The sequence below is a fragment of the Anopheles merus genome, chromosome 2L (genome assembly GCF_017562075.2).
Source record: "Anopheles merus strain MAF chromosome 2L, AmerM5.1, whole genome shotgun sequence".
NCBI classification, from domain to species: Eukaryota; Metazoa; Arthropoda; class Insecta; order Diptera; family Culicidae; genus Anopheles; species Anopheles merus.
Genome location: NC_054083.1, coordinates 7,232,831 through 7,255,799, shown reverse-complemented (window position 1 = coordinate 7,255,799; position 22,969 = coordinate 7,232,831). Strand labels below are relative to the sequence as shown.

At 44.0% G+C, this 22,969-nt stretch overlaps 5 protein-coding genes and 1 long non-coding RNA gene across 6 annotated transcripts; 2 read left to right on the top strand and 4 right to left on the bottom strand.

Annotated features, from left to right (window-relative positions):
- Positions 1 to 327: 327 nt before the first annotated feature.
- LOC121591800 lies at positions 328 to 1,324 on the bottom strand. The gene is made up of 2 exons (XR_006004564.1): positions 629 to 1,324; positions 328 to 554 (listed from the first exon to the last, which is right to left on the bottom strand). It is a non-coding gene; the product is annotated as an uncharacterized LOC121591800 (long non-coding RNA).
- A 391-nt stretch (positions 1,325 to 1,715) lies between these two features.
- On the top strand, positions 1,716 to 3,828 carry LOC121591799 (serine protease easter-like). Its single transcript, XM_041912773.1, has 4 exons — positions 1,716 to 2,123; positions 2,303 to 2,849; positions 2,993 to 3,192; positions 3,276 to 3,828. Exons 1-4 carry the CDS (start codon positions 2,060 to 2,062, stop codon positions 3,692 to 3,694), a joined length of 1,230 nt encoding a protein of 409 aa, XP_041768707.1. The 5' UTR covers positions 1,716 to 2,059; the 3' UTR covers positions 3,695 to 3,828.
- Positions 3,829 to 4,698: 870 nt separating this feature from the next.
- Positions 4,699 to 6,559, top strand: LOC121593273 (palmitoyltransferase ZDHHC16). The gene is made up of 6 exons (XM_041915494.1): positions 4,699 to 4,893; positions 5,001 to 5,148; positions 5,215 to 5,406; positions 5,480 to 5,597; positions 5,672 to 5,880; positions 5,962 to 6,559. The coding sequence occupies exons 1-6, from the start codon at positions 4,847 to 4,849 to the stop codon at positions 6,388 to 6,390; spliced, it is 1,143 nt and encodes a 380-aa protein (XP_041771428.1). The 5' UTR covers positions 4,699 to 4,846; the 3' UTR covers positions 6,391 to 6,559.
- Positions 6,560 to 6,683: 124 nt separating this feature from the next.
- Positions 6,684 to 10,668, bottom strand: LOC121593272 (transmembrane protease serine 9-like). The gene is made up of 8 exons (XM_041915493.1): positions 10,408 to 10,668; positions 10,134 to 10,338; positions 9,462 to 10,063; positions 8,983 to 9,385; positions 8,795 to 8,925; positions 8,114 to 8,229; positions 7,129 to 8,050; positions 6,684 to 7,060 (listed from the first exon to the last, which is right to left on the bottom strand). Exons 1-8 carry the CDS (start codon positions 10,547 to 10,549, stop codon positions 6,747 to 6,749), a joined length of 2,835 nt encoding a protein of 944 aa, XP_041771427.1. The 5' UTR covers positions 10,550 to 10,668; the 3' UTR covers positions 6,684 to 6,746.
- Positions 10,669 to 11,652: 984 nt separating this feature from the next.
- On the bottom strand, positions 11,653 to 13,013 carry LOC121592110 (serine protease snake-like). The gene is made up of 4 exons (XM_041913403.1): positions 12,860 to 13,013; positions 12,306 to 12,800; positions 12,050 to 12,230; positions 11,653 to 11,983 (listed from the first exon to the last, which is right to left on the bottom strand). The coding sequence occupies exons 1-4, from the start codon at positions 12,974 to 12,976 to the stop codon at positions 11,964 to 11,966; spliced, it is 813 nt and encodes a 270-aa protein (XP_041769337.1). The 5' UTR covers positions 12,977 to 13,013; the 3' UTR covers positions 11,653 to 11,963.
- A 5,637-nt stretch (positions 13,014 to 18,650) lies between these two features.
- Positions 18,651 to 21,836, bottom strand: LOC121592109 (aminopeptidase N-like). Its single transcript, XM_041913402.1, has 5 exons — positions 21,288 to 21,836; positions 20,564 to 21,212; positions 20,262 to 20,500; positions 19,015 to 20,166; positions 18,651 to 18,926 (listed from the first exon to the last, which is right to left on the bottom strand). Exons 1-5 carry the CDS (start codon positions 21,776 to 21,778, stop codon positions 18,710 to 18,712), a joined length of 2,748 nt encoding a protein of 915 aa, XP_041769336.1. The 5' UTR covers positions 21,779 to 21,836; the 3' UTR covers positions 18,651 to 18,709.
- Between the last annotated feature and the right edge of the window lie 1,133 nt (positions 21,837 to 22,969).

Here is a 22,969-nt window from a genome sequence, read left to right as displayed (position 1 = left end):
TAATCTTACGTAGATAATTCTGCGCATCCACCAAACCACACTCACGCACCTTTAAGCACTTTTGGACCAGACCGCAGGGTTAGAATTATTTGTGAGTGGCTGCTCTGTGAAAAGCTTGCAGCTATTTGAAATCATCAAATAAAAATTAATTATATAGCCCTGTTTCGTTCTAGTAATAAACAATCAAGGCTAGCTATAGAATATTGTGTTATTTTTCTTTCCGAATGTATCACAAAAGCCATATGTATATGAACACAGGTATATTTTCAGTTTGCCTTTATTTGTATCTCTTTAGTCATGCATCAAGTAAAGAATATTAAATACTAACTACATTCTCCATTTTATTTCTACATTTTCATTTTATTACTAACTACATTTCATTTTATTGTGTGGACACACAGTTGACAGTAATAAAAGATAGAGCCTTCAGATGTTGCTTGCAATAGTGCAAGGAAAGGAAAGACTTCTATGCACAGTCTGGGGTGTGCAGCATATGTGCATGTCTGGTACTGGACGAGCCTCCAAACATTGATCTTAGTTGTACAGTTTGGTAGCTGTAAATACAAAACCGGTTTTAAATATTCTTCTTCTTAAATTTGAAGTTGGTATTCTTCTGAGAAACTATTACATGTCTTCCTTCTTCATTAAAGAATATCCCAATGCTTCCATACACCATTGTGCGTAATTAAGCTATTTTGGTGTATCAATTCCATAAATTGAACGAGTGCATCGTGCGGGAGTTTGTTCGTTTGTTTGTTTGTTTCATTCATTGTTTGGATTTTCCTCCTTATGATGACACAAGATCAGAAACGTAGATTTCTATCAAACGTGCAACATGCCTTGGGATAGTAACGTTACGCAATTTACGTACGCGGTAAACGAACACGTTTTCTCAAACATTTCAGTTTCCGGCTATCTCGATTTTTTTTTTTAATAAAATGGATTAATTAAATCACCAAAAGGATTTATCCGCAAATGGGATGCGACTACGGTTAAACTACCATGCACAGAACCGGTCCTGTGCAAAGCCCAAAGCTTACGCTTACGGAAGGTCCCAAACGGGAATCCCCGTAAAGCGAGAAATTCCTGCTGACTACAGTATAGCACGGTTTTTTTCGGATCGGTAACGGATCGAATACATACACTTTGGCACAGCGGCTTCGTGAATCAAACCGCCGTACGACTCCGTGGAGCACCAATAACTATCCCTCCAGTGAGTGTATTGACGGCATTGACATACACCAGGGACGAACCGTAGCCATTGGGTTTATAAGTCAAAACGGCCTGACCGGATCAAGTTTATAGGGGTCATCTCATCTCTTCAAGTTCCTTGATAACTGATAGAGAGAGGGTGCCGTTTATGCATATATGTGTGTGTGTGTGTGTGTGTGTGTGTGTGTGTGTGTGTGTGTGTGTGTGTGTGTGTGTGTGTGTGTGTGTGTGTGTATTTGTCTTCGCAGAAACGTACCGCACTATGGGCGGTGTTGCGATTAGTTTACCCGTGATTCGATACTAAAGATAGCATAGGAAATGTTAAATATTCATACACTCAAAACATGCTTGCATCATCAGCAGATAAAAATCAATCGTTTAGTAAGCAATTAGTTTGGTTGCAAGAAAATTAAAAAAAAAAAACTATCTTTCAAGTGTGAAATTTGTAACCTGTTCAACATTCTACCACTGTTCTGATTTTCATAGAATCGTGATGAATTCATTAACATAGCATAATAATAAAAAAAAAAACAAAAAAGCTGAATTAAACAATGCTCCTCCGAGTGTTGTTTCCACCTATTCCTTCTCTCACCGTAATACGGGAGTGGTAGTGTGAGTGTGATCAACAACATCTTAGCTTCTCGCCTGCTTTACGAAAGATGATGATCTTGTGCTGGGATCTTGCCGATTGGAGCATCTACGAATTGATCAGTCATTTTTAGACCTCTGCGCGCGTTGGAGAGTCGTCCATAAATCGATCTGGCTGCAAGGTTCGATTTATAAATATTAACTACTGCAACACTGGCAAAAGGACGATATCTTCCCACATCCATATAGCAGTGCAATAATGGGCGTTCGAAGGATTTTGGCAGCATTACTGCTGATTACATCCTCTAGCGGAGTGTTATCACGTGAGTTTGATTTGTAATAACTGTGCTGCAAACTGTAAGCTGTTTTCTCCTGATATTCCGCTCTCCTTCGAAGCCCCATCACTAAAAATGGGTTAATAAGCTAAGCCATCGATGTATACGTGTTTGTTTAATTTGTTCCTTGACCTTGTCTCTCCGGGGATTCGTGCTCACGCTTACAGAGGAAGATCCCGAATGCAAAACACCGACCATGTCAGACGGATTCTGCGTGTCCATTGAACGGTGCCGGAATATTTACTCCATCATTATCTCGCCGACGCCACCTTCGCGAGGGATTCAGAATTACATCAACCGAGCGGCCTGCAGTCTGCCCGATGTGCCTCGCAGCGTCTGTTGCCAACCGTTAGAGGTCGTACCCGCTCCCACAACAACTACGACGACAACAACGACCACCACTACTACCGTTGCTCCGAGTACCGTTGTCGCACCGGTCAAAACCAACGCCGGGCCAGTGATGGTGACTGGCGTCGAGCCGGACGCTGGCGCCACGCTCAACTGGAATCTGCTGCCAACGAGAAACTGCGGCACCATCACGGTCAACCGGATAGCGCACGGTAATACGACGCGCGTGTTTGAGTATCCGTGGATGGTGTTGCTGCGGTACGAATCGAACGGTGTGCTGTCGGACCGATGTGGTGGATCGCTGATAAATAATCGTTATGTACTGACTGCGGCACATTGTGTCCGGACATCCAGCAGCATCCGATTGTGAGTATTAATGTCATATTTTAATTCTACCTTCGAATTACGTTACCACCGCTTCTAAAATGGTTACAACATACAGCTAGTACAAAAGCATTGCATTAATCGTCGTAACATGCACATATAACGTTTGAATTGTTTCATTGCAGAGTGAAAGTGCGACTAGGTGAGCATGACAAACGCCAACAGATTGACTGTCACGTGTACAGTGATGGTGAAAAGGATTGTGCAGATCCGGCAGTCGATGTCGACATCGAGTCCATGATCGTGCACAAAGACTACAATCGCCCGATCAAGTTCCGGCACGACATTGCTCTGCTAAGGATGGCACAGGAAATTGAGTTCTCGGGTAAGAACGTGTAGTGATGCCCTTGTCGATCGACAGTCAAATAACGTCCAACTATTTTTTCCCGCATCCCACTCGACCGGCAGATTCTGTTAAACCAATTTGCTTGCCGGTTAATGAAGACGTAAGGCGAAAGGTATTGCCAAAGTACATCATCACCGGCTGGGGTACGACGGAACAGCAATCGTTGTCAGACCTGCTGCTGCAAGCCATCGTTAACCATGTGCCAGTACCGGAGTGTCAGCAAAAGATGAACGAAAATTTCCTCTACGTTACGCTGGCGGACGAGTGGCAGATGTGTGCGGCAGGCGAAGGGCTGGTCGATTCCTGCCAGGGTGATTCGGGTGGCCCGCTAGGGTTTAGCGTGGATGTGGCAGGGGCAAAGTTTGTGCAGTTCGGGATCGTATCGGCAGGAGTGCGGTCCTGCGGAAAGGAAAGCGTGCCCGGCATTTACACCCGTGTGACGAGCTACATGAACTGGATAGTGGCTAATATGAAGCCATAAAATTGGGTCGTTTTGTTGCGTCAAGCACTACTTTTTTGGGTTTATCTGTGTCGATAGTAACTAAATACGATAACGATAGGCAACTGTCAATGAATGTAAAATAGCAATAAAGATATGAAATTTATGTTTTAAAATACCCGTCGCGGATAATGCCTGTATTGTTGGCTGGAGCATAGGGAAGGTAATGAAGCTGAGAAAATTGTGAATTACAGTGAGGTGTGAAATCGCAACTACAGTGAAAGCGTGAGGTAAAATTGCACGTTAATGCTAATTGGAATATCCTCTCTGTCGCTCTCGACTGCATAGTATTCGAATAATGCTATGCTAAACTATGGAACAGCGAATGCGGACGATTAGTAAATGTAAGTGCAGTTTGTGTGAATAGCTAATTATACAAATGCTACGTAAAACTTCACTGACCCAGATGGGCCAATTTCGACCAAGTTTTGTCCTTTGATGTGGTAGTTGCGAGAGTGTGTAACACTTCTTGTTTCTTAGCATCTCCTACTTCCTGGCACAATGCTATCAATAACGTTGCGTTGTTGTAACGCACAATACTAACTTATATAGTGTAAATTACGGTAAAAAAGATACTACACAAATATGAATGTGCGAACTTACAGTAATTATTTTGCTTTGATATGGGCGGCAACAATTCATGCTTGCAGTTGTCCGTTAGTTAGTACCAATTATGATACATCCTTCGATATGCAAATAATCCGTTGGCTATTGACGAGCGATTTATGGTGGACTCACTTGTTTGAACCGGCAAAACTTTCTCGATTTCTATTTTTCTGATGAATCGACAAGGGCATAAAGAAACCGTTTTCAATTGTTTGTTTACCAACTGTTTTTCTGTTGTGTTCGCGGAACTATGTTCGTAGCAAACAATCCTTTAGTAAGGCTGTCGAATCCCCCGTATCCGATGTGCAGAATGTATGCACATTCGGCTGTTGTAAGAACTATATACACCTTGGTTTAGCGCACGCGTCAATTGTGGAAAGTGACAGCCTCCCTTCCGTGCGCGGTTCCAAAACATCAACAAATTCACCCCAATCTTTTCACCGCCCGTGTTCTCTGCAGCTCATGGGATTCATAAAGTAATAAGAAAAGTAAATTGTGATGATACCGTACGTACTTTGATTGTGCATAATGAGTCGTATCCAATGGCGTGTTCGAGAGCTTCCAAAGACCATCAGGTAAATAGAACGAAAGCATACATTTCATTGATCATTCGTGTACCGATTTGCTTTCGGAAGCTGTAGCAGAGAATGTGCTGAGATTAATTGTATTTTTTTGCTTTTAGCCAAACAATTCGATTTCGGTGGCAGTACGGCAAACAATGCATTCGCTCACTAACCTACAATCATCACATGAACCAATCGTACGCTTCGGATGTTTGCATGGAACCAATATTTTGGTTCGTTGACAATTTTACCCATCTTCTAGGGCCGGTAATATGCTCGTTTGGCATTGCATATAGTATGAGTTGTGCTAAACTTTTCCGCTTTTTCCTCTAGTTTTTTGTATTTGCTGTAATATGTTTAACAACTGCGGTAGTTACGATATGCTACTGGATCGGATTGCCCTACTGGTGGAACAGAAATCGGTATATGACTGTGTTCTTAATGATAGTAGGACATTGGTTGTTATTAAACGTGGTGTACAACTTCTATAAAGCTGCATCTGTATCGCCAGGCTATCCACCGGAGGTAGATAAGATCCAAAGACCCCCATAACCAGTTGTATATATACTGAATGCATGTTTTTGTTAAAATCTTACAGAAAGAACTGATAGCGGAAGCAGTGAGCATATGCAAAAAGTGTATTGCCCCAAAACCTCCTCGAACACATCACTGTTCCGTGTGTAACCGGTGCGTGCTAAAAATGGACCACCATTGTCGTAAGTTTTAAGGTGTGGGTCGTTTTGATACGTTTACTAATGTTGCTTAACCTGCATATATATATATATTTTAGCCTGGCTCAATAATTGTGTTGGTTACCACAATCATAGATATTTCTTCCTGTACATGTTGTACACGACAATTGGTACACTGTTTATAATATCTTTTGGGTTTGAGTTGGGCTATGGTGTATTGTTCCTCGATGAGGCGGGCTGGAAAGAGATGGAACCGCTGCAAGGACATCCTGTGCGATTCAACCTTTCCGGTCATATTATACCCGTGGTAAATGCAAAAGCAGGAAGCAGTTCAAATGCAATCAAACGACTAAACTCCGGTTTCCCTGTTTACTTTTCGCCATTTTAGACGGAAATGAATGACTACGAACATGACGGGATGGCTCCTGCTGAGCACGATCTGCCCATACCACATCCAAACGATCGAACAGAAACTATTCACGGTGCAATACTGTTTATGGCTCTTATCAATGTGGCCACTTTGTTCGCTCTTGGTTCGCTCACGGCCTGGCACAGTACGCTAATTACGCGAGGTGAAACCAGCATCGAAGCGCACATAAACAAATCCGAAACCAAGCGGCTAGCAGCAATGAACAAAGTGTATCGAAATCCGTACGATTTCGGTTCGAGACAGAATTGGATAATATTTCTTGGAATTACTCGCAAACGTACTTGGTGGCGGCACGTACTTCTACCGTCCTCTCATAAGCCAGAAGGCAACGGACTGACATGGTTAACGTACGAAATCGCGTCTGATAATGCTGACGAATGGCCTTAGAGTTAAGACAAACGCGAACGTTAAGGAAAAGCGACATTTTCAAACTGCTATGTAGCAAACTAGTCATGAATAATCCTTCGACAGACATTCTCAGTTCTAGCACTAAGTTACCAACTATTCAACGAAAATAAAAGTTTAATGAAACATTCATCTTGTGAACGTAACAACATTGTCCTCTCTATGCTTTGGTGCAGCCATTTATATGTTTGTTTTTTTTTTTCACTTCATTATGAAAAGAGGCAAGGCATGTATACAAAATCATTCGATAACATTGTTACAGCATGCTTGAAATATATTATTTAATAGTCGTTAATGTTTTTATTTCCATTTCCATTAATTTATGACAAGAATTTAAACTAACGCTCAACGACACCTTTTATCCAGTTCATGTGATTTGCGATTCGCGATAAGACTGATACCGTCTGTGCTTTGGAAGAAGTTAAACATCCAATAGTACGGGACGTTGTACCTACGACCAACGGTATACGGATACCGCTCTGATCGACAATTCCCTCGACGGGATTGCCAGGAAAATCCGCACACACCGTGTCGGTGGCATAGTAGTTTTCTATGCACACATTTTCATCGTCTGTAATGGAATTGTCGCCCCCGGGAAGGGAACGGCAGTCGGAATTGTACATGGCACTTCTGGGATAGACATATCTCAGACCTACGAATGAAAGATAATATTAACAATTGCATTATATTCTGTTTCAAAGAACATTTTGTCCCACTTACCTCCAGTGCCACTGCCAATAGCATATAGTTTTAATGGAATCTTATCACTCTTGGGCCATAGGCAAGCGGGCAAGATGTTAGAGGAAAATTGCACACGATTCATCATCCGCACCAAAGCCACATTATTGGCGTCTTTTAATCCTTTCCCGTATGATGGATGAATGATGACCTCATCTATTTCTTGTACGTTGGAGCTTGGTATTCCAAATCCCAGTTCTATTGATTTCAAACCACGTGCGGATGCAATGCAACTCGCAGCGGTGAGCACGTATTGATCACTTACTAAAACTCCTGTGCAAGGCCATACATTCTGTTGCGCATTGCCGATGGCGGCAACATGGGGATACTCTTCCCGTCCAACTGGTCTTCCTTCAGAAGGAATGTGCTCGAACTCTTCCGTCGGAGTACGTTTATACTGTTTCCAGTAGGAAACACAGTTGTTCAGCTTGTAGCCGGACGAGGAAGACGGATTCGTTGGTCGCGATCCGGTGGCAGATAGCCGTGTTGGTCGGAATAATGTGTTAGTGGGTGTGGTAGGGCAACAAATAATCGGTTCTAGCCCATGTTGACAAATAGCAATGGTTGTGCCCACCGATTCTTTCGGACAAGATCGGTACGGTGTGCAGGAACCTGTTCGCCCGTCTTGCAGCTGACAAGATTGACTTACTGTATAGGAGTAGAACGATTCTCCCAAGTCCGGGAAGACAATTTGCCGTTTGGGTCTGACCGATCGCACTTGCCGTCTTTTTACACTATTACCCAGCACTGTTTTCTCTATCCATTTGATATGGGAAGCAATTTTAACGTAACTCGCCTCCGAACCAAAGCCGCAGTCGTCACCGGCAACGGTCAAACCGAACACGTAGGAGTAGTACCTATCATGATGCCAGATCTCCCTTTCCAATGATCCTCCATGCTCAATCTGAGTAAAATAAAAATAATTTTTTTTTTTATAAATTTAATTTGTAACTTAATTTCTACTTACACGACATGTTCCAGGAACTAAAGATTGGTTGTTTTTAGTGCACATGATCTTGTTGCTATTCTGCCAGCTGCAAGAGTTGCTGTCAGCTCTCATTCTCGTTAATACTAGCGAATTATCTGTGATGTAAAAATTAGTTAATCGAATTATTGAATCATGTTTATTCAATTCGATCAATTATCGAGTTGATCTTGTGGTGACATATCCTTCTTCTTCTTCTTCTATTTGGCGTAACGTCCTACGCGGACATGCCGGCCTATACAACCTATCGAGACTTAATTCATAACCACGCAGCCCGATAGTCAATCCTCGCTACAGGGAGACGGTTCATTCTAGGCTTGAAACCATGACGGGCATGTTATTCGAGTCGTTCGAGTTGACGACTGTACCACGGGACCGCCCCATATTCTTAAAAAGCTTATAATAGTAATATTTAAAGAGTTACTCTAGCCTCAACCTCACAAACCAGCTTATAACCAATCCGTAAAATAGGTATATTCTGCCAGTTGTACGTTCAATGAGGACGAAGTTACATTACCATTGATGTTATTGAAATGCATGTTATGGGGGTTAGAGTTGGCAAGAAGCTTCCTTTTAATCGATGTACCAGTTTTACTCTTAAGTGGCGATTCAAAAAAGAAATGTTGTGCATATAAGAAATAAGAAGGGCATGGAATACTTTACTGTTGGATAACGCTTCGTTCTCCATGACGAAGTTGTTCATGTTGTAAGGACCCAATCCAGCCATTTCGTAGAATGGAAGAGTAACCGTTTCGGAGTTCAGAATACATGCTGGCACCACATTTGGCTCCAACCTTTATAGAAATGAAATCAATAGATGTATGCTAAAATGTATTTTTTCCGACACTTACCTAACGTTACGCTGTAGCTTAACGAGGGCGATATCGTTATCGATTGTACTGCCGCCTCGGTAGTCAGGATGTTTAATAAATCGTTCGATTTCGATGACTTGGGAATGTGGATGATCGTTGAAAATGTCCAAATCGCCTACCTTCACGAAATCGGGCGTTTTGTTCAGAATGAATCGATCACAGTGAGCCACCGTTAGGACGAAGTTTTCATTGATAAGCACACCACCACAGTTCCATTGTATCCGTCCACTAGGAGTACTGTATCCAAGGTAAACGCGATGCTTTGCTACCGTTTCCAGGTCCATGTAGCTTTTTTCTGGCTCAACAAATACCTTTCCACCTATACGATTAGCTACCATGGCTTCCTCGATTTCGCGGATGTTCAAGTGTCTTCCAGCACAGGCTATAAGGAGGCAGCGTATGTAGTCCATTACGAGCTTGCTAGTATCCTACCGCTAGCATCGAAGTGGTATCCTTACCTTTAGCATCGAACGATACTCCTGTTTCCGTCTGTAACCAATCCACGTATGAGGAAACTCTTGTATAAACTGCGGGCGTAGCTGTTCCGCAAAATCTTCCAAATGAGGTGATTCCCACCACGAACGGTATGAGGCGATTGTTTGCCATCAGTTTCAGCTGTAACGGGCCGCCCGAATCGCCATGACAAGTGTCCATCCTTTCGTCTGATGCGCACATTTGCTGATCGATTAACCCTTGGCGCCGTCGGCGACTGGGTGGATAAAACCGGCCACAGGCTGAGTTATCGACCGGGGAAAGTTGCACCTTCAGCAGAATTGGAGTTCGCTCCCCGCCGAAACTAGTTTGACCGAATCCCACCGCTTCTAAGCGGCGCAATGGAACCTGCGCCCCCGTCCAGAGGCATGCCGGTACTACTGCATCCGTCAATGTTACCGGGCGATCCAGTGTGACGAGACCGATGTCGTGATATTCCGCACGAAACTCATGTTCTGGATGGCGCCTGAAGCTCGCAATACCGTACTCCTGGGCGAACTGGTTTTGTGGATCGTACAAGCCGGCCGTGATGTCAATTACCCCTAGGCGTACCACTTGCGGGGCCACACTGTTGCCGCAGGAAACATAAGTATTACTTAGCCGTGCAGCCGAGAGCACAATGATGTTCTGCTACTCACCCATCATCATTCAGTGCGCAATGCGCTGCAGTTAGAACGTGGCGAGGCGTTATGAGAGATCCGCCGCAGTCGAAACTGATCGATCCGTTGATCTGTCTCCAGCCGATTGCAGCCATATGAGCGAATTCTCCTTGCCGAGCGGGCACACCATAGATCGGATAGATAAGATAGTAATCCCCATACTTGTGATAACGCAGATGACAATCTAGGACACGCAGGAGAAGCAGCACCGCATTATACCCCGTTTAATCGTCATGCAAATCATGTTACTCACCGTTGAGAGTTTGACGAACAGTTGGCATGAACGCTTTGTTAATGTCGGTTGGAAAGATTTGTTCCGCGGGTTGAATCCGGTTGTGAACGGTGCAAAAGCAGCTCAGAAATAAAACAAAAGGGAATCCTTTTATTCTTGCCATTTTTTTGTTCTCCCTATCCAGAGTGCTCTCCTCGCCGGTTCGCTTAGAAGAAGCCGGTTTCTGCCCTATGCCGGGAGCACCTGCTCGATCTCGCAGTTCACGCGGTACTGGATCTATCAAAGTCGCCTGGGATGGTAGAGAGCAAGTTTTACATGGCCTCAATACGCACACTAAAGGCGCGCTCTGTTGATAGATCGTTGGGGATCAACAGCACCTTTAAGACGTATAATGAAAAGGCAATGCATTTGGGGGACTTTTGTTGTGGACGGGTATCCGTTAGCGTGTGCGTGATTTAATTGAGATAATGTAAAGTTGTGTCTTGTGTTAGATGCAGCCCGAGAAGTAACAAACACTACGACGAGCAGAGATGTAAATATAAAAATTCACACCCGTACGATCAAGCGATTGTTTTAAATGTTTTATAATGAGCTATAATTACTAGATAAAGTCACGGGGATATACTTCGATTTTTATTCATTTTTGTTCAAAGTATGACATACATGCATCATCGTACCTTACAATGAACTGATTGTTTCATCAATTTATGATTATTAATCCTCGCGTCCATCGAAGAACAGCATGCTAACTCATATTAGAGAAGTGCGTAGTTTCAATATAATTACTGCGCAAAATAGCGGTCAATTTAGTCATGGTATTAAAATGAAAAAGATGATCACAAAAAAGGTAGAAGAATTTTTGTGAACTTGTTGATGAAAATATATTGCTCTTCCACCACGAAGACTTAACGAGAGATCATTTAAATACTAATGTCTTCATTTGTACTTAAATGTTGTCTCGCTGAGGTGATGGTCAAAAAGTTCTGCGGGTTCGTTAAATCTCCTCGTTAAAATGCTGATTGTTGTTTCACATGTGTATGGAATGATTTTGTAGTAAGCAGAACAACTAAGTCGTCTTTCTAAATAAATTGGTCTTTTTTATTCTTTTTTAATTTATTTTATTTTCATTGTATAGTTATAAAACATATTCTAATATCATCAAAACCTGATAAATTTTGGTAGAATATTTTTTTTGTGTGAGTTGTATTTCATAATGTGAAAATTACTCGCAATAAATAAATAATAATTGAACAATTACAAGTTAAGTTGAAGTGTTCATTTAAAAGTTGTTTTATTGGAATAAATATACATGTTTAGTAGTAGCAAATTCCATGTAAGTCTAAAAAAATTTTTTGTGAAAAAAGCTTATGAAGTGTTTGAAAACCACTGAAAAAACAGAGCATAATGGTTGACAACTAAACCCGAAGTAATAAGTTGGGGGAATCCCGTTCACCGTCAAAGAAACCCCGAATTGTGAACAGGTTTTCGTGGCTGGCCCTACTTTTGTCTAAAAGCTAAATTGTGTACCACGCAAGACAAGGTAAGACGGTGCGTTTGTTAAAACTCATCCTTCTTTGTCAGTAACGGCTAAAGCAAGCTGAAAGTAACCGAGAACACGTTTTGTTAATCACAAAAAATAACAAGAGATTCTTCTACTAATTACCCGTAGCCTCGAGCGGTAGATCGGTGATCGTTTCCAACCACTCGTAGTAGGAGCCGTAGCGCGTGAACACGGCGGGACTTTTGACACCGCAAGCTTTACCGATCGATTTGTGGCCGATAAGGAAGGGAACACTTTTCCCATTTCGGTTGATCACCAGCTGTAGAGGAGAACTGTGCATATTCTGAAACAATATGCAATAGACGATTAAAGATCAATGGTCAATGTGCTAGGGCGTTACAGTTTTGGCACCACTCACCGAGCATTCGGTTGTGTCCGAGTTCATTGCACAGAAACAGCAGAGCAACACACCAAAGCGAAGCTTCGGTATGGGATTATAGTATTCGTGACACTTCTCGGAGGCTACAACGTCCAACGAAGTGGACTGAAGTGCTAATCCGCGACCATTGGAGCTATCTCCAACCATCTGTACAATGCCCTGCTTCATGTGGGGTTTCAGAATACAAGCCGGTTTGAAGCGTCCTGCGCTGATGAGATCGGGTCTCGCATCCAGATAGTAGACAGCCATATTGTGATATTCGAACTGTGGTTTGTAGCGATAGTGCAGCGTGTGATTAACGATGCGAAAGTGCATAACGTTATCCGTGCCACTGCCAAACTGCACGGTGTCCAGGGTCGGTTGATTTTTCCCCGTAACACAATGTGCCCCGGCGAGCACAATGTTTTGGCCAATATACGATCCTCCACAGCGAAATTCACGTGTCCCATCCGGTCTAGTCGATCCGAGCAGAACCTGTAATAAGGAAAAGACCGATAAAATACTCGTTTTAACGCGTCTCAAAGTTCACTCACAATGTGTGATGTTTGTGGATTGTGCGAGGATGTTCTATCTTGGCTGAAGATTCCCTGTACATGCAAAGCAACACACAACACTGACGATAGGAACAGCATCTTCGCAAACGACTTCATCTCTGGAGCGCAATCCACTTGTTAATGTGCAGTGAGCTGGACAACATGGAACGCAGAACCTGTTGCGTTCGTGCGCAATAGTGTTGGTGTTGGGGTTGTGTGCCGTTTCTATCAGTGTGATCGTTTGATCTTGGTATGGGGATTTTACATTTTCTTTACAAATTCATCGCTGATTTATAAGTTTTAGTTCTGTTATTTATTAAATATGTAGTAATTGAAATGAACATATGTAATGAAAGTTACACCACAGTTTACTTCTTTAAAAATGAGTTACTGTTATTTTATAGTTTTGGGTATTTTAATCCAAATAGGATATGAAGTAGGTTTCAGATTTTAATTTTAACCATGTGCAAAATGATCAGATTGATACTTTTGTTTGTTTGTTTAAACGAAATAGTATAGTTAATACTGTGAAACCCCTCATAACGAGTTTCATCCGTTCCAATGAAAAAGAGCCTCCTGAAACTCATTATGCGGGAGGCTCTTTTTCATGCAATTTGTATGAAAAGTGAAATAATTGGTTTAAGGTCAACAAAAGTGCAGTTATATAAGGATTATATGCATCACAACCATACGGAACACCTTCAAGTGGCAACAGTAATCCATTGATCAATTCTTGATATCGCGATTCTTGTTTTCATGAGCATGTAGAATAAGAATGCATGTAACTTGAAACAACAGTCGAAAAGTTTATTTTTTCCACACAACAACTTTTTCACTGTGTGGTTGGAAAAGGTGTAGGGTCGGTATCGTTGAATCCGTTTCGAAAATTTCTTTGGCTTTCTGTAGTCGGTTGCTTCATGGGACTGGGTGACTGGCCCCGCGCCCACGTGACCGTTTTGTTTAGCGTCGGGTTGCCCCCCCGACGTTTAGGCACCCAGTTACCCGGGATACCCACCCCCCTCCTGGTTTGCCATATGCCACAATCCGCCCAAGGATCAAGCCCGTGTACCCAAGCTTGGATATGTGGTGGTACACGTTACCACTCTGCACGATGAGGACGTGTCGGAATAGGAGTTGGATGGGAAAGCCTGTGTTATCCCTCGAGGGGCTTCGGATCCCATCCCATTGCAGAGCAATGACTATGACTAACGTCACATGCCAGGTGAGGGTGGATGGAAAACTCTCAGGACCTTTTGCTACCACCAAAGGTCTGCGCCAGGGAACGGGCTTGCTTGTCTCTTATTCAACCTGGCGCTAGAGAGGGCCATCCGTGACTCGAGGGTGGAGACTACGGGAACCATCTTCTATAAGTCAACCCAGATCCTGGCATACGTTGATGATATAGACATCATTGGTCTGCGGCTCTCCTATGTAGCCGTTTATTTTTTAAGTTTATTTTTTCCAGACAACAACTTTTTCACTGTGTGGTTGGAAAAGGTGTAGGGTCGGTATCGTTGAATCCGTTTCGAAAATTTCTTTGGCTTTCTGTAGTCGGTTGCTTCATGGGACTGGGTGACTGGCCCCGCGCCCACGTGACCGTTTTGTTTAGCGTCGGGTTGCCCCCCCGACGTTCAGGCACCCAGTTACCCGGGATACCCACCCCCCTCCTGGTTTGCCATATGCCACAATCCGCCCAAGGATCAAGCCCCTTGTACCCAAGCTTGGATATGTGGTGGTACACGTTACCACTCTGCACGACGAGGACGTGTCGGAATAGGAGTTGGATGGGAAAGCCTGTGTTATCCCTCGAGGGGCTTCGGATCCCATCCCATTGCAGAGCAATGACTATGACTAACGTCACATGCCAGGTGAGGGTGGATGGAAAACTCTCAGGACCTTTTGCTACCACCAAAGGTCTGCGCCAGGGAACGGGCTTGCTTGTCTCTTATTCAACCTGGCGCTAGAGAGGGCCATCCGTGACTCGAGGGTGGAGACTACGGGAACCATCTTCTATAAGTCAACCCAGATCCTGGCATACGTTGATGATATATACATCATTGGTCTGCGGCTCTCCTATGTAGCCGTTTATTTTTTAAGTTTATTTTTTCCAGACAACAACTTTTTCACTGTGTGGTTGGAAAAGGTGTAGGGTCGGTATCGTTGAATCCGTTTCGAAAATTTCTTTGGCTTTCTGTAGTCGGTTGCTTCATGGGACTGGGTGACTGGCCCCGCGCCCACGTGACCGTTTTGTTTAGCGTCGGGTTGCCCCCCCGACGTTCAGGCACCCAGTTACCCGGGATACCCACCCCCCTCCTGGTTTGCCATATGCCACAATCCGCCCAAGGATCAAGCCCCTTGTACCCAAGCTTGGATATGTGGTGGTACACGTTACCACTCTGCACGACGAGGACGTGTCGGAATAGGAGTTGGATGGGAAAGCCTGTGTTATCCCTCGAGGGGCTTCGGATCCCATCCCATTGCAGAGCAATGACTATGACTAACGTCACATGCCAGGTGAGGGTGGATGGAAAACTCTCAGGACCTTTTGCTACCACCAAAGGTCTGCGCCAGGGAACGGGCTTGCTTGTCTCTTATTCAACCTGGCGCTAGAGAGGGCCATCCGTGACTCGAGGGTGGAGACTACGGGAACCATCTTCTATAAGTCAACCCAGATCCTGGCATACGTTGATGATATAGACATCATTGGTCTGCGGCTCTCCTATGTAGCAGAAGCCTACCAAGGGACCGAGCAGGCAGCAGAGAGCCTCAGATTGCAGATAAACGAGGCAAAGACCAAACTGATGGTGGCAACATCAGCGGGCCTACCAATAAAATATCAGAATCTACGTAGGCGTGATGTACAGATAGGTGAACGCACTTTTGAAGTCGTCCCACAATTCACCTTTCTTGGGTCAAAGGTCAGCAACGACAACAGCATGGAAGCTGAGTTGCGCGCAAGGATGCTGACTGCCAACCGGTCATTCTACAGCCTGAAAAAGCAGTTCACCTCCAAGAACCTGTCGCGACGGACGAAGCTGGGACTATATAGTACCTATATAGTACCAGTACTCACATACACCTCTGAGACATGGACACTGTCCAAATCTGACGAAACCCTCTTAGCCGCGTTCGAGAGGAAGATGCTCAGAAGGATACTTGGCCCCGTATGTGTGGAGGGACAATGGAGGAGCCGCTATAATGACGAGCTATACGAGATGTACGGTGACCTCACTGTCGTACAGCGAATAAAGCTCGCCAGGCTCCGGTGGGCTGGCCATGTTATACGCATGGAAACGGACGACCCAGCCTGTAAAGTTCATTTAGGCCGTCCACAAGGACAGAGGAGGCGTGGTAGCCCAAACTCAGGTGGCAAGATGACGTGGAGGCGTCCGCCATTAAGGCTGGGATAACGGACTGGCAGACGAAGGCGCGAGACCGTGCGCGGTTTCGGACACTCCTGAGGCAAGCCAAGACCGCAAAGCGGTTGTAGCGCCGGATAAGTAAGTAAGTAAGGTTGGAAAAGGTAGTCTGAACTAGTGATGGGTAAAGTTGGCAAAAATCGTCCGAAGTCGGCCGTAGCTATTGAGGTCGGAGTCATCCGGAATCAGTTGGAGACGAAGTCCTCCGGAGTCGGTCGGAGTTGGCTTCGAAACAAAAGCCTATATACGAAGTGTACAAGCAAACTAAAAGACAAAAAAACACAACGAAATGAAATGCTTGATCACAAGCACATTGCACCGGACTGCTTTTGTTGTCTCCGTTCGACTCTGGATGACTTCGGCGGACTCCGGACGATTCCGACGCCGGTTGATTACGGACGACTCCGGACGACTTCAAATGACTCCGGACGACTCCGGACGTTTCCGAATGACTCCGAACAACTCTGGGCGACTTCATACGACTTCGACTCCGAGCGGAACTAGTGATTCGAATTTTGCCTGAGTCTTAATCGGACTAACAATAGCCGGGGTAGGATTAGAGCATATCACTACTTTGGAGAATCCTGAGGAACCACGAGAATAATCCGGCATCAATTGATCTATATTTTTGTGAACTGCCATTGAAAAAGAAAACTTACCTAATCTCAGCCAGCTTAAAAAGACCCTTTCGCCTCAAAGAGACGTTCCTTTTCAAAAGACAAAAATGTGTATTTGTATTTGACAGAAGATAAATCGCGACCTAAGAAGTAGAAAAGTAGAAAAAAAACTTCTTAATGTTTTCAAAATTAAATAATCTTCTCTCGTCTGGATTGGCTTGGGCACAACATTCGTCACAGGCGAGTAGGCTGCAAGCTCCCCAAACAGCATCCTATTGATTGACGTTCCTGGTGGCAACCGCCTGGTCCTTCTCCACGGCAGAAACGGGCGTGTCCGCCTCATTGGCGCAATCGTAAAAGATGTCGTTTAAATCGTGCAGCTTAAAATAATCCAGCACCATCTTCCGTCTCGTACGCTCCCGTTCCGCTTCCGCTTCTAGAAATCCCGCCGCGTTCCCGCTGGAGGTAGCGATATTGACGGGCGATATGAGCGTGTCCGATATTTTCTTCCTCTGCGCAGAAGATGTCTGCCCTTCTTGACCGTCGAGGGATCGAGCGGCTTCTTTACACCGTTCATCGGGGCCATCTTCCGCTTGCTGGGGTGTGTCGAAACCTTCATCTGCCTTTAAATTGTCCTTCGGCCGGCACCGTTTGTGGAGTATCAGCTCTGGAAGATCGAGAGGATCGTCCCTTTTTACCGGTACGAGTGGACTGGACAACACAGTGATCTGCGTCGCTGGCTCACTGAGCAGTTCCTGGCGGCACAGAAACTTATGTCGGCTTAGCTGTTTGTGGTGTTGCACCAAACGCTGCACGAGGGCCGGATTCGTTTGCTGCCTGCCTGTTTGCCTACGACCAACGTCCATATTTTAGTCCTTAACAACCCTAACTCCCGATCTGCCAATCTCCATAGAAGACTGATACTGAAGACTCCATTGAAGATCCATCATGGCTACCAAAATCAGAGCTAAGAACCCACCTGTAGCCTATGTTGGCACTTTGACTGGGATCCATCTCAGTTAGCGAGCATACAGTTAAAAGGCATCAAGTTAGCGAATACTTACTGTACACGACGAAGAATGAGATATGTACGTGACATGCCATTGAGATTGCAATTAATGCTCAAATTGTGCGGAGCATTTTTATTGCAGATCTTCTGCTTTCAGAAACATGACAAGGCGAGGTATTATCGTTAACTGATACGTGAAATACTTTACGTCAATTGAGTAGCTGGCAATTATGCAGGATAAGATGATTGTCTAAAGTGAGATAGTAATGCGTCCTAGGGATTGTTTGTCTGATACCATGAGATACACATTTCTTCTACTTGGCGTAACGACCAACGCAATCATGGCTACGCAATATAGGCTTCCGAAACTTATCAGTACCATGCAACTGGACAGTCAGTTTCTACAACGCTATGTGCTTCCATCCAATAGATCAGTGCTCTCCAACCATGTTAGCATGACCACGGACCACTTGTGTTAGAAAATACATTGGCCACGTCCAAAAGTATTTTGAATATTATTCTAGAAATGCCTGTTGAAAATCTGATCTTGTTTGTGGGAAAAAACTGAAACAATATGTGTTGTTAAGTTTTTCTTTAAAAAAAAATCAAATCTATCGCGGAGTATATCGGTTCACTCCACGGACCACACATGTTGGAGACCACTGCAATAGATCACTCGGTCGAGATGTGTACATAGTACTTGAAAGATAAATTTACTGATAATGGTCTTGGAACACATACGTGACTAATTATCAAACTGTCGTTTTATTCATTTTTCAAACCTTAATATATATTAATCCACATATTAGGCATCGAAATATCGTTTGAGGGCGTTTATCAATGGTTCGACGTTCTGTTCTACCCAATTAAGATTATCGTTCACTTGCTGTTTGATTCCGGAAGCTAGCCAAGAGTCAAAAGAAGAAGCGACAGAGCTCAGTAGCTGTACATCCGAAGGGTCTGTGACGTAACGAGCTATCTCAAAGATCAATTTGGGTCCGTGTTTGTAGTAAACAGAATTGCTGCGCGTAAGAATGAAAAGAAAAAATATTCGGTATTATTTTTAATTATTCTTGATCTCTTTTTAATCACTCGTGATGTGATACATACCTGCGACGTTGCGATAGTTCCGACTGTAGCGATTGTACAATTTCTGCAAGCGGCACGTTCAACTCTACAAGTAAGCGATGAAGTGCTTTGGTACGATCAGATTCGCTAAGAGCGAGTAAATATTTGGCAAACGATTGCACCTTTGTCATATCCTCACCCAAGCAGCTAAGTGATTGAAGCAGCAATTGTTTAGCTGAAGGATTATCAAGATTTTTATCGTTCAGCGCTTGGGAAAACTGTGCTTGTAATGCTTTGCGTTGTTCGGCGTTTGAATGCTGCAGTCCATGGCACAACAATGCATTATCCTCCATCGTGTAGTGCTTCTTGCTTGCCAGAGAACGAACTGCACTTTGTGCGTCATCTTTGCACGATTGACTACCACTACAGGCCAGATCGATGGCGATGGTTCGTAGTTCCTCGACTGCTGCAGACTCCCCTGTACGGTGGTCTACACCGTACCTTTCCAGCAGCGGAGAGGCTATCTTTTCTATAAATCTTTCAAGTAACTGAGACACGGCTTCGTTCTTTCGCAACATACCCTGCATGTGGCGCAAATTTTCGTACGCCACAGCCCAGGGCACGTAGTCAGTTTCGCGTTGCAGATAGTTCAGCAGTTGAAGTACCACATCATAATTGCCACCACGCGATTGTGCAATGTTCAGAGTATCATCGATGAGGCGAGCACGTGTCGCAGGCTCGAAGCCAGTATGATCTTTGTTAATTCGCTCGATCAACTCTCGGAGCATATTTTCTTCGTACTCTACTCGATAGTAACCGGTGGAGTGAGGGTTGAACGACACCACCTCATCCTGGACAGTTTCGATTGTGTACGCTACCTCAGAGACATTCGGAGGCATCCAGAATGCAGGTAATTTTTCATAGGCATTGTTGGACGGAGTGGAGAAGGAAATGGGTATCCACCACGAGTTTTCGAATGGTTCCTCCGGAGGATTGTTCGCGATGTAACGTTCCTGTGTAAATAAATATTCGTTGCCATCACGGCGAACTTTTACCAGTGGAACGCCTGGCTGGTGTGACCAGGAGCCAAAAATTTCGTGTATGGAAAGAGAAATAGGTAGGACAGCGTCTTCTTTCGCAGCCTGTTCGAGACTGTCGAATAGGTTGGATTCCTCGACAACACCACGCTCTTTGCTGCAATTACAAATGGGTAATATCGCGGAATAAGTGTCTGAAATGCATGCAACTGTTATCGCGTGGTTTTTTCCAGAAAAATCGTTATAACCTACTTTTGTTGAAGGTAGTACCGTAGCCCCTTTTGGAAAGTGCGCTCACCCAGTGCGTAGTTCATCATACGGAGCACACACGCAGACTTGTCGTATGCAATGCTATCAAACAGACGGCTGATACTGGGGCGCGTTTCCGTGTAATACGTCATGGGGCGAACAGTAAGGGAATTATCCGCCCTCAGTGCGGTCTGGAATGGTCCGGTTACGAAGCGCTCTCGAAGTTGCAGTTCTGGGTGACTCTGGATAAGAAAATAGAAAGCAGTGTTAACGAAAATTGAGCGCAGTCGGTAGATAGTACGTACGATCGCTCCAAGGTAGTACTGATAGAGCCTGGCAAAGCCTTCGTTTAGCCACAGGTAGCTCCACCATTTCGGTGCCAGCAGGTTGCCGAAGAACTGATGTGTGAACTCATGGCCAACGATCGTTACGACGCCAACCTGTCGTTGCTCACCATCTTCTGGACCGTACGAGATAGCAGACTCTTTGTAGGTCACGAGACCCCAATTTTCCATTGCTCCGGCAGCGTAGTCCTCATCTTTGATGGCCACATTATCAATCTTGGACATGCTGTAAAGCTGATCGAAGTACTCTTCCATGGCACGCATAAACCGCTTCGAAGCATCGACGGAATAGGATAGCAGATGTACCGAACTGGGCTTAGACCATGAAGCGATGGCCAGTTGTGGGTCAGTTAGCACCTCGCGCTCGTATTTAAAATCGGACACCAACCAGGCAACAAGATACGTTTGCATACGAGGTGTCGTGGCAAATGTGGAAAGCTTTTTGCCGCCCTCTAGCAATTGGATCCCGCGCAGTGGTGCGTTTGAGCGGGCGTGATAGTCGATGCCACAAACGATAAGAATATCATAAGTTGTCTTTATTCCGGGCTCATCGTAGCACGGAAAAGATGTTCTTGCATCGACCGATTCGAACTGCGTAAGTCCCAGATAACTACAGGGGGAAGTGCAATGGGAATACATTAATCTTATATTTATATTGTTTTTCATTGGCATTCCACAATCTTACCGTCTAACACCGTTTTCGTCATCGTAAGACGATCGGTAGAAACCAGCCTGATCGTTTCGAGCGATACTGTTGGTGAAATCTATCTCAAGTGTGTAGGTGCCAGTATTAGGCTGCAACGTCGTTCCAACATTAACCACAAGAAACTCTTTGTCGTCGTCCAACTCAAAATTTTTCACGGTAACGTTTAATCCTACGCCATTCCTGAGCTGGACATGCGTAATTTCACTACGCGAACTATGTAGCACGATTTGGTCGGTCGCTTCCAGTACGTTTATTCGAATTTGAACATTTCCAGTGTAGTCGAAGATTTCCCGGTGTATATCAGTATCTAGGCGGAGAGTGTAGTGCGTTGGGACCGTGGTATTCGGCAGTCGGTAGGAGTCAAACGCTCGTCCGGACACTATGCCACGTGCTTGAACAACACTTGGTGTTACGGCCAGAAGGGCCGATAACAGTAGTGCACTACAGGTGAATGCACGAAATTTCTTCATCACTAAGAACCCAGTATACAATCGACCGATCGGTTCGAGGTTTGTCAACGGTATCAGCTATTTATATGAAATGTTGGATGCCTTAATGACGAAAGGGTTTTTGCAGTATCTTATCTTGGTCAGCAGGCAAAGGCTTAGAGTTAAAAGCTCATTATGGAGCCAATTCGTTACATGTTCATTCATTGGAGAATAGAATGCTGTATCATGTAGTTTTGTTTGCATTATTTCAGATAGAGTGTGGTGATAAATAAGATTAGATTAAGAAGAGTGAGCCGCTCAATATTTGACAAAATATTGGTAAAGGCTGGTCTATTATCTGACACACTTGAACAGTTGTCGTTAGATGATCCTGATAGTACATGATATCGAGCAATAAATTATATTGTTTGGTAATCAATATTTTGATTGTGCAAATATGGCTCATCGGATTAATGGTTATTTGTTGTTTGTGATCATGAATTGTCTGCCGATAAGTTTCTTTCCTTTAATTGTGAAGGTTTCGATTATAAAACTGTAGAATGCAAATTCAAAAAGATACAAGGTTCCTAACTAAATTTGTAACTAATCTTCTAATTTGTATGTAGTGTAGCTTTTAACTGGTTTCAAGGTATACCTGTACAATTCATAGCTAAAAATATATGACCGTTCAAACACAGTATTGTTATCGGCTAAGTCATAAATCATGGATAGTCAGCTCTTTACAGACTGAATAATTTGTTTAGGGCGGACGAAAAAGAACGTTTTATTATACAAATTTCCGTAAGTACTATGAAGCCGGAAGATCAGTTCTTGTCATGACGGGACAATTCGGATCGAAATCGATATCTTCTGGCCTTGTTACATCTGTCACGCCCATCGAATAGACCACCAGGTCACCCTCATTGCGGTTATTAACTTATTTTCAACTATTTACAAATAGTTTATGGTAACCGTAGAACGCACAGAGCCAAATAATAGAAAGGCGTACCGGCTCATGAAATGCTGCCTGTCCTGCTATGAGTTAACATAAGCAGTACAAAACCATCGTTTGGAAGAAGGGGTTTAGGGGTCCAGACTTGAACAAATATTAGTCTATTACTGTCAATAATATTACTTGTTTAATATAACTTGCTCAAGCATTAGTTTAGTAATCATTGTATGATATCTTTAATTTCCAAAGATTTAATAGAGAAAAGATTAGTAAAAGAGTAA

Bases quoted from the DNA above. Each gene is read 5' to 3' on its own strand.
- LOC121592110 (XM_041913403.1), bottom strand. From the start codon at position 12,976: ATGAAGTCGTTTGCGAAGATGCTGTTCCTATCGTCAGTGTTGTGTGTT. The intron at 12,801-12,859 runs GTGAGTGAACTT...TCCTTATTACAG, and splicing joins ATCCACAAACATCACACATT to GTTCTGCTCGGATCGACTAG. The intron at 11,984-12,049 runs GTAATTAGTAGA...GGTTACTTTCAG, and splicing joins TCTACCGCTCGAGGCTACGG to CTTGCTTTAGCCGTTACTGA.
- LOC121593273 (XM_041915494.1), top strand. From the start codon at position 4,847: ATGAGTCGTATCCAATGGCGTGTTCGAGAGCTTCCAAAGACCATCAG. The intron at 4,894-5,000 runs GTAAATAGAACG...TTTTGCTTTTAG, and splicing joins GAGCTTCCAAAGACCATCAG to CCAAACAATTCGATTTCGGT. The intron at 5,407-5,479 runs GTAGATAAGATC...AAAATCTTACAG, and splicing joins CGCCAGGCTATCCACCGGAG to AAAGAACTGATAGCGGAAGC.
- LOC121593272 (XM_041915493.1), bottom strand. From the start codon at position 10,549: ATGGCAAGAATAAAAGGATTCCCTTTTGTTTTATTTCTGAGCTGCTTT. The intron at 10,064-10,133 runs GTGAGTAGCAGA...CTGCGGCAACAG, and splicing joins TGCGCACTGAATGATGATGG to TGTGGCCCCGCAAGTGGTAC. The intron at 8,926-8,982 runs GTAAGTGTCGGA...ATTTCTATAAAG, and splicing joins AAGCTACAGCGTAACGTTAG to GTTGGAGCCAAATGTGGTGC.
- LOC121592109 (XM_041913402.1), bottom strand. From the start codon at position 21,778: ATGAAGAAATTTCGTGCATTCACCTGTAGTGCACTACTGTTATCGGCC. The intron at 21,213-21,287 runs GTAAGATTGTGG...TTCCCCCTGTAG, and splicing joins GACGAAAACGGTGTTAGACG to TTATCTGGGACTTACGCAGT. The intron at 20,501-20,563 runs GTACGTACTATC...TTTCTTATCCAG, and splicing joins AGTACTACCTTGGAGCGATC to AGTCACCCAGAACTGCAACT.
- LOC121591799 (XM_041912773.1), top strand. From the start codon at position 2,060: ATGGGCGTTCGAAGGATTTTGGCAGCATTACTGCTGATTACATCCTCT. The intron at 2,124-2,302 runs GTGAGTTTGATT...TCACGCTTACAG, and splicing joins CTCTAGCGGAGTGTTATCAC to AGGAAGATCCCGAATGCAAA. The intron at 3,193-3,275 runs GTAAGAACGTGT...CTCGACCGGCAG, and splicing joins ACAGGAAATTGAGTTCTCGG to ATTCTGTTAAACCAATTTGC.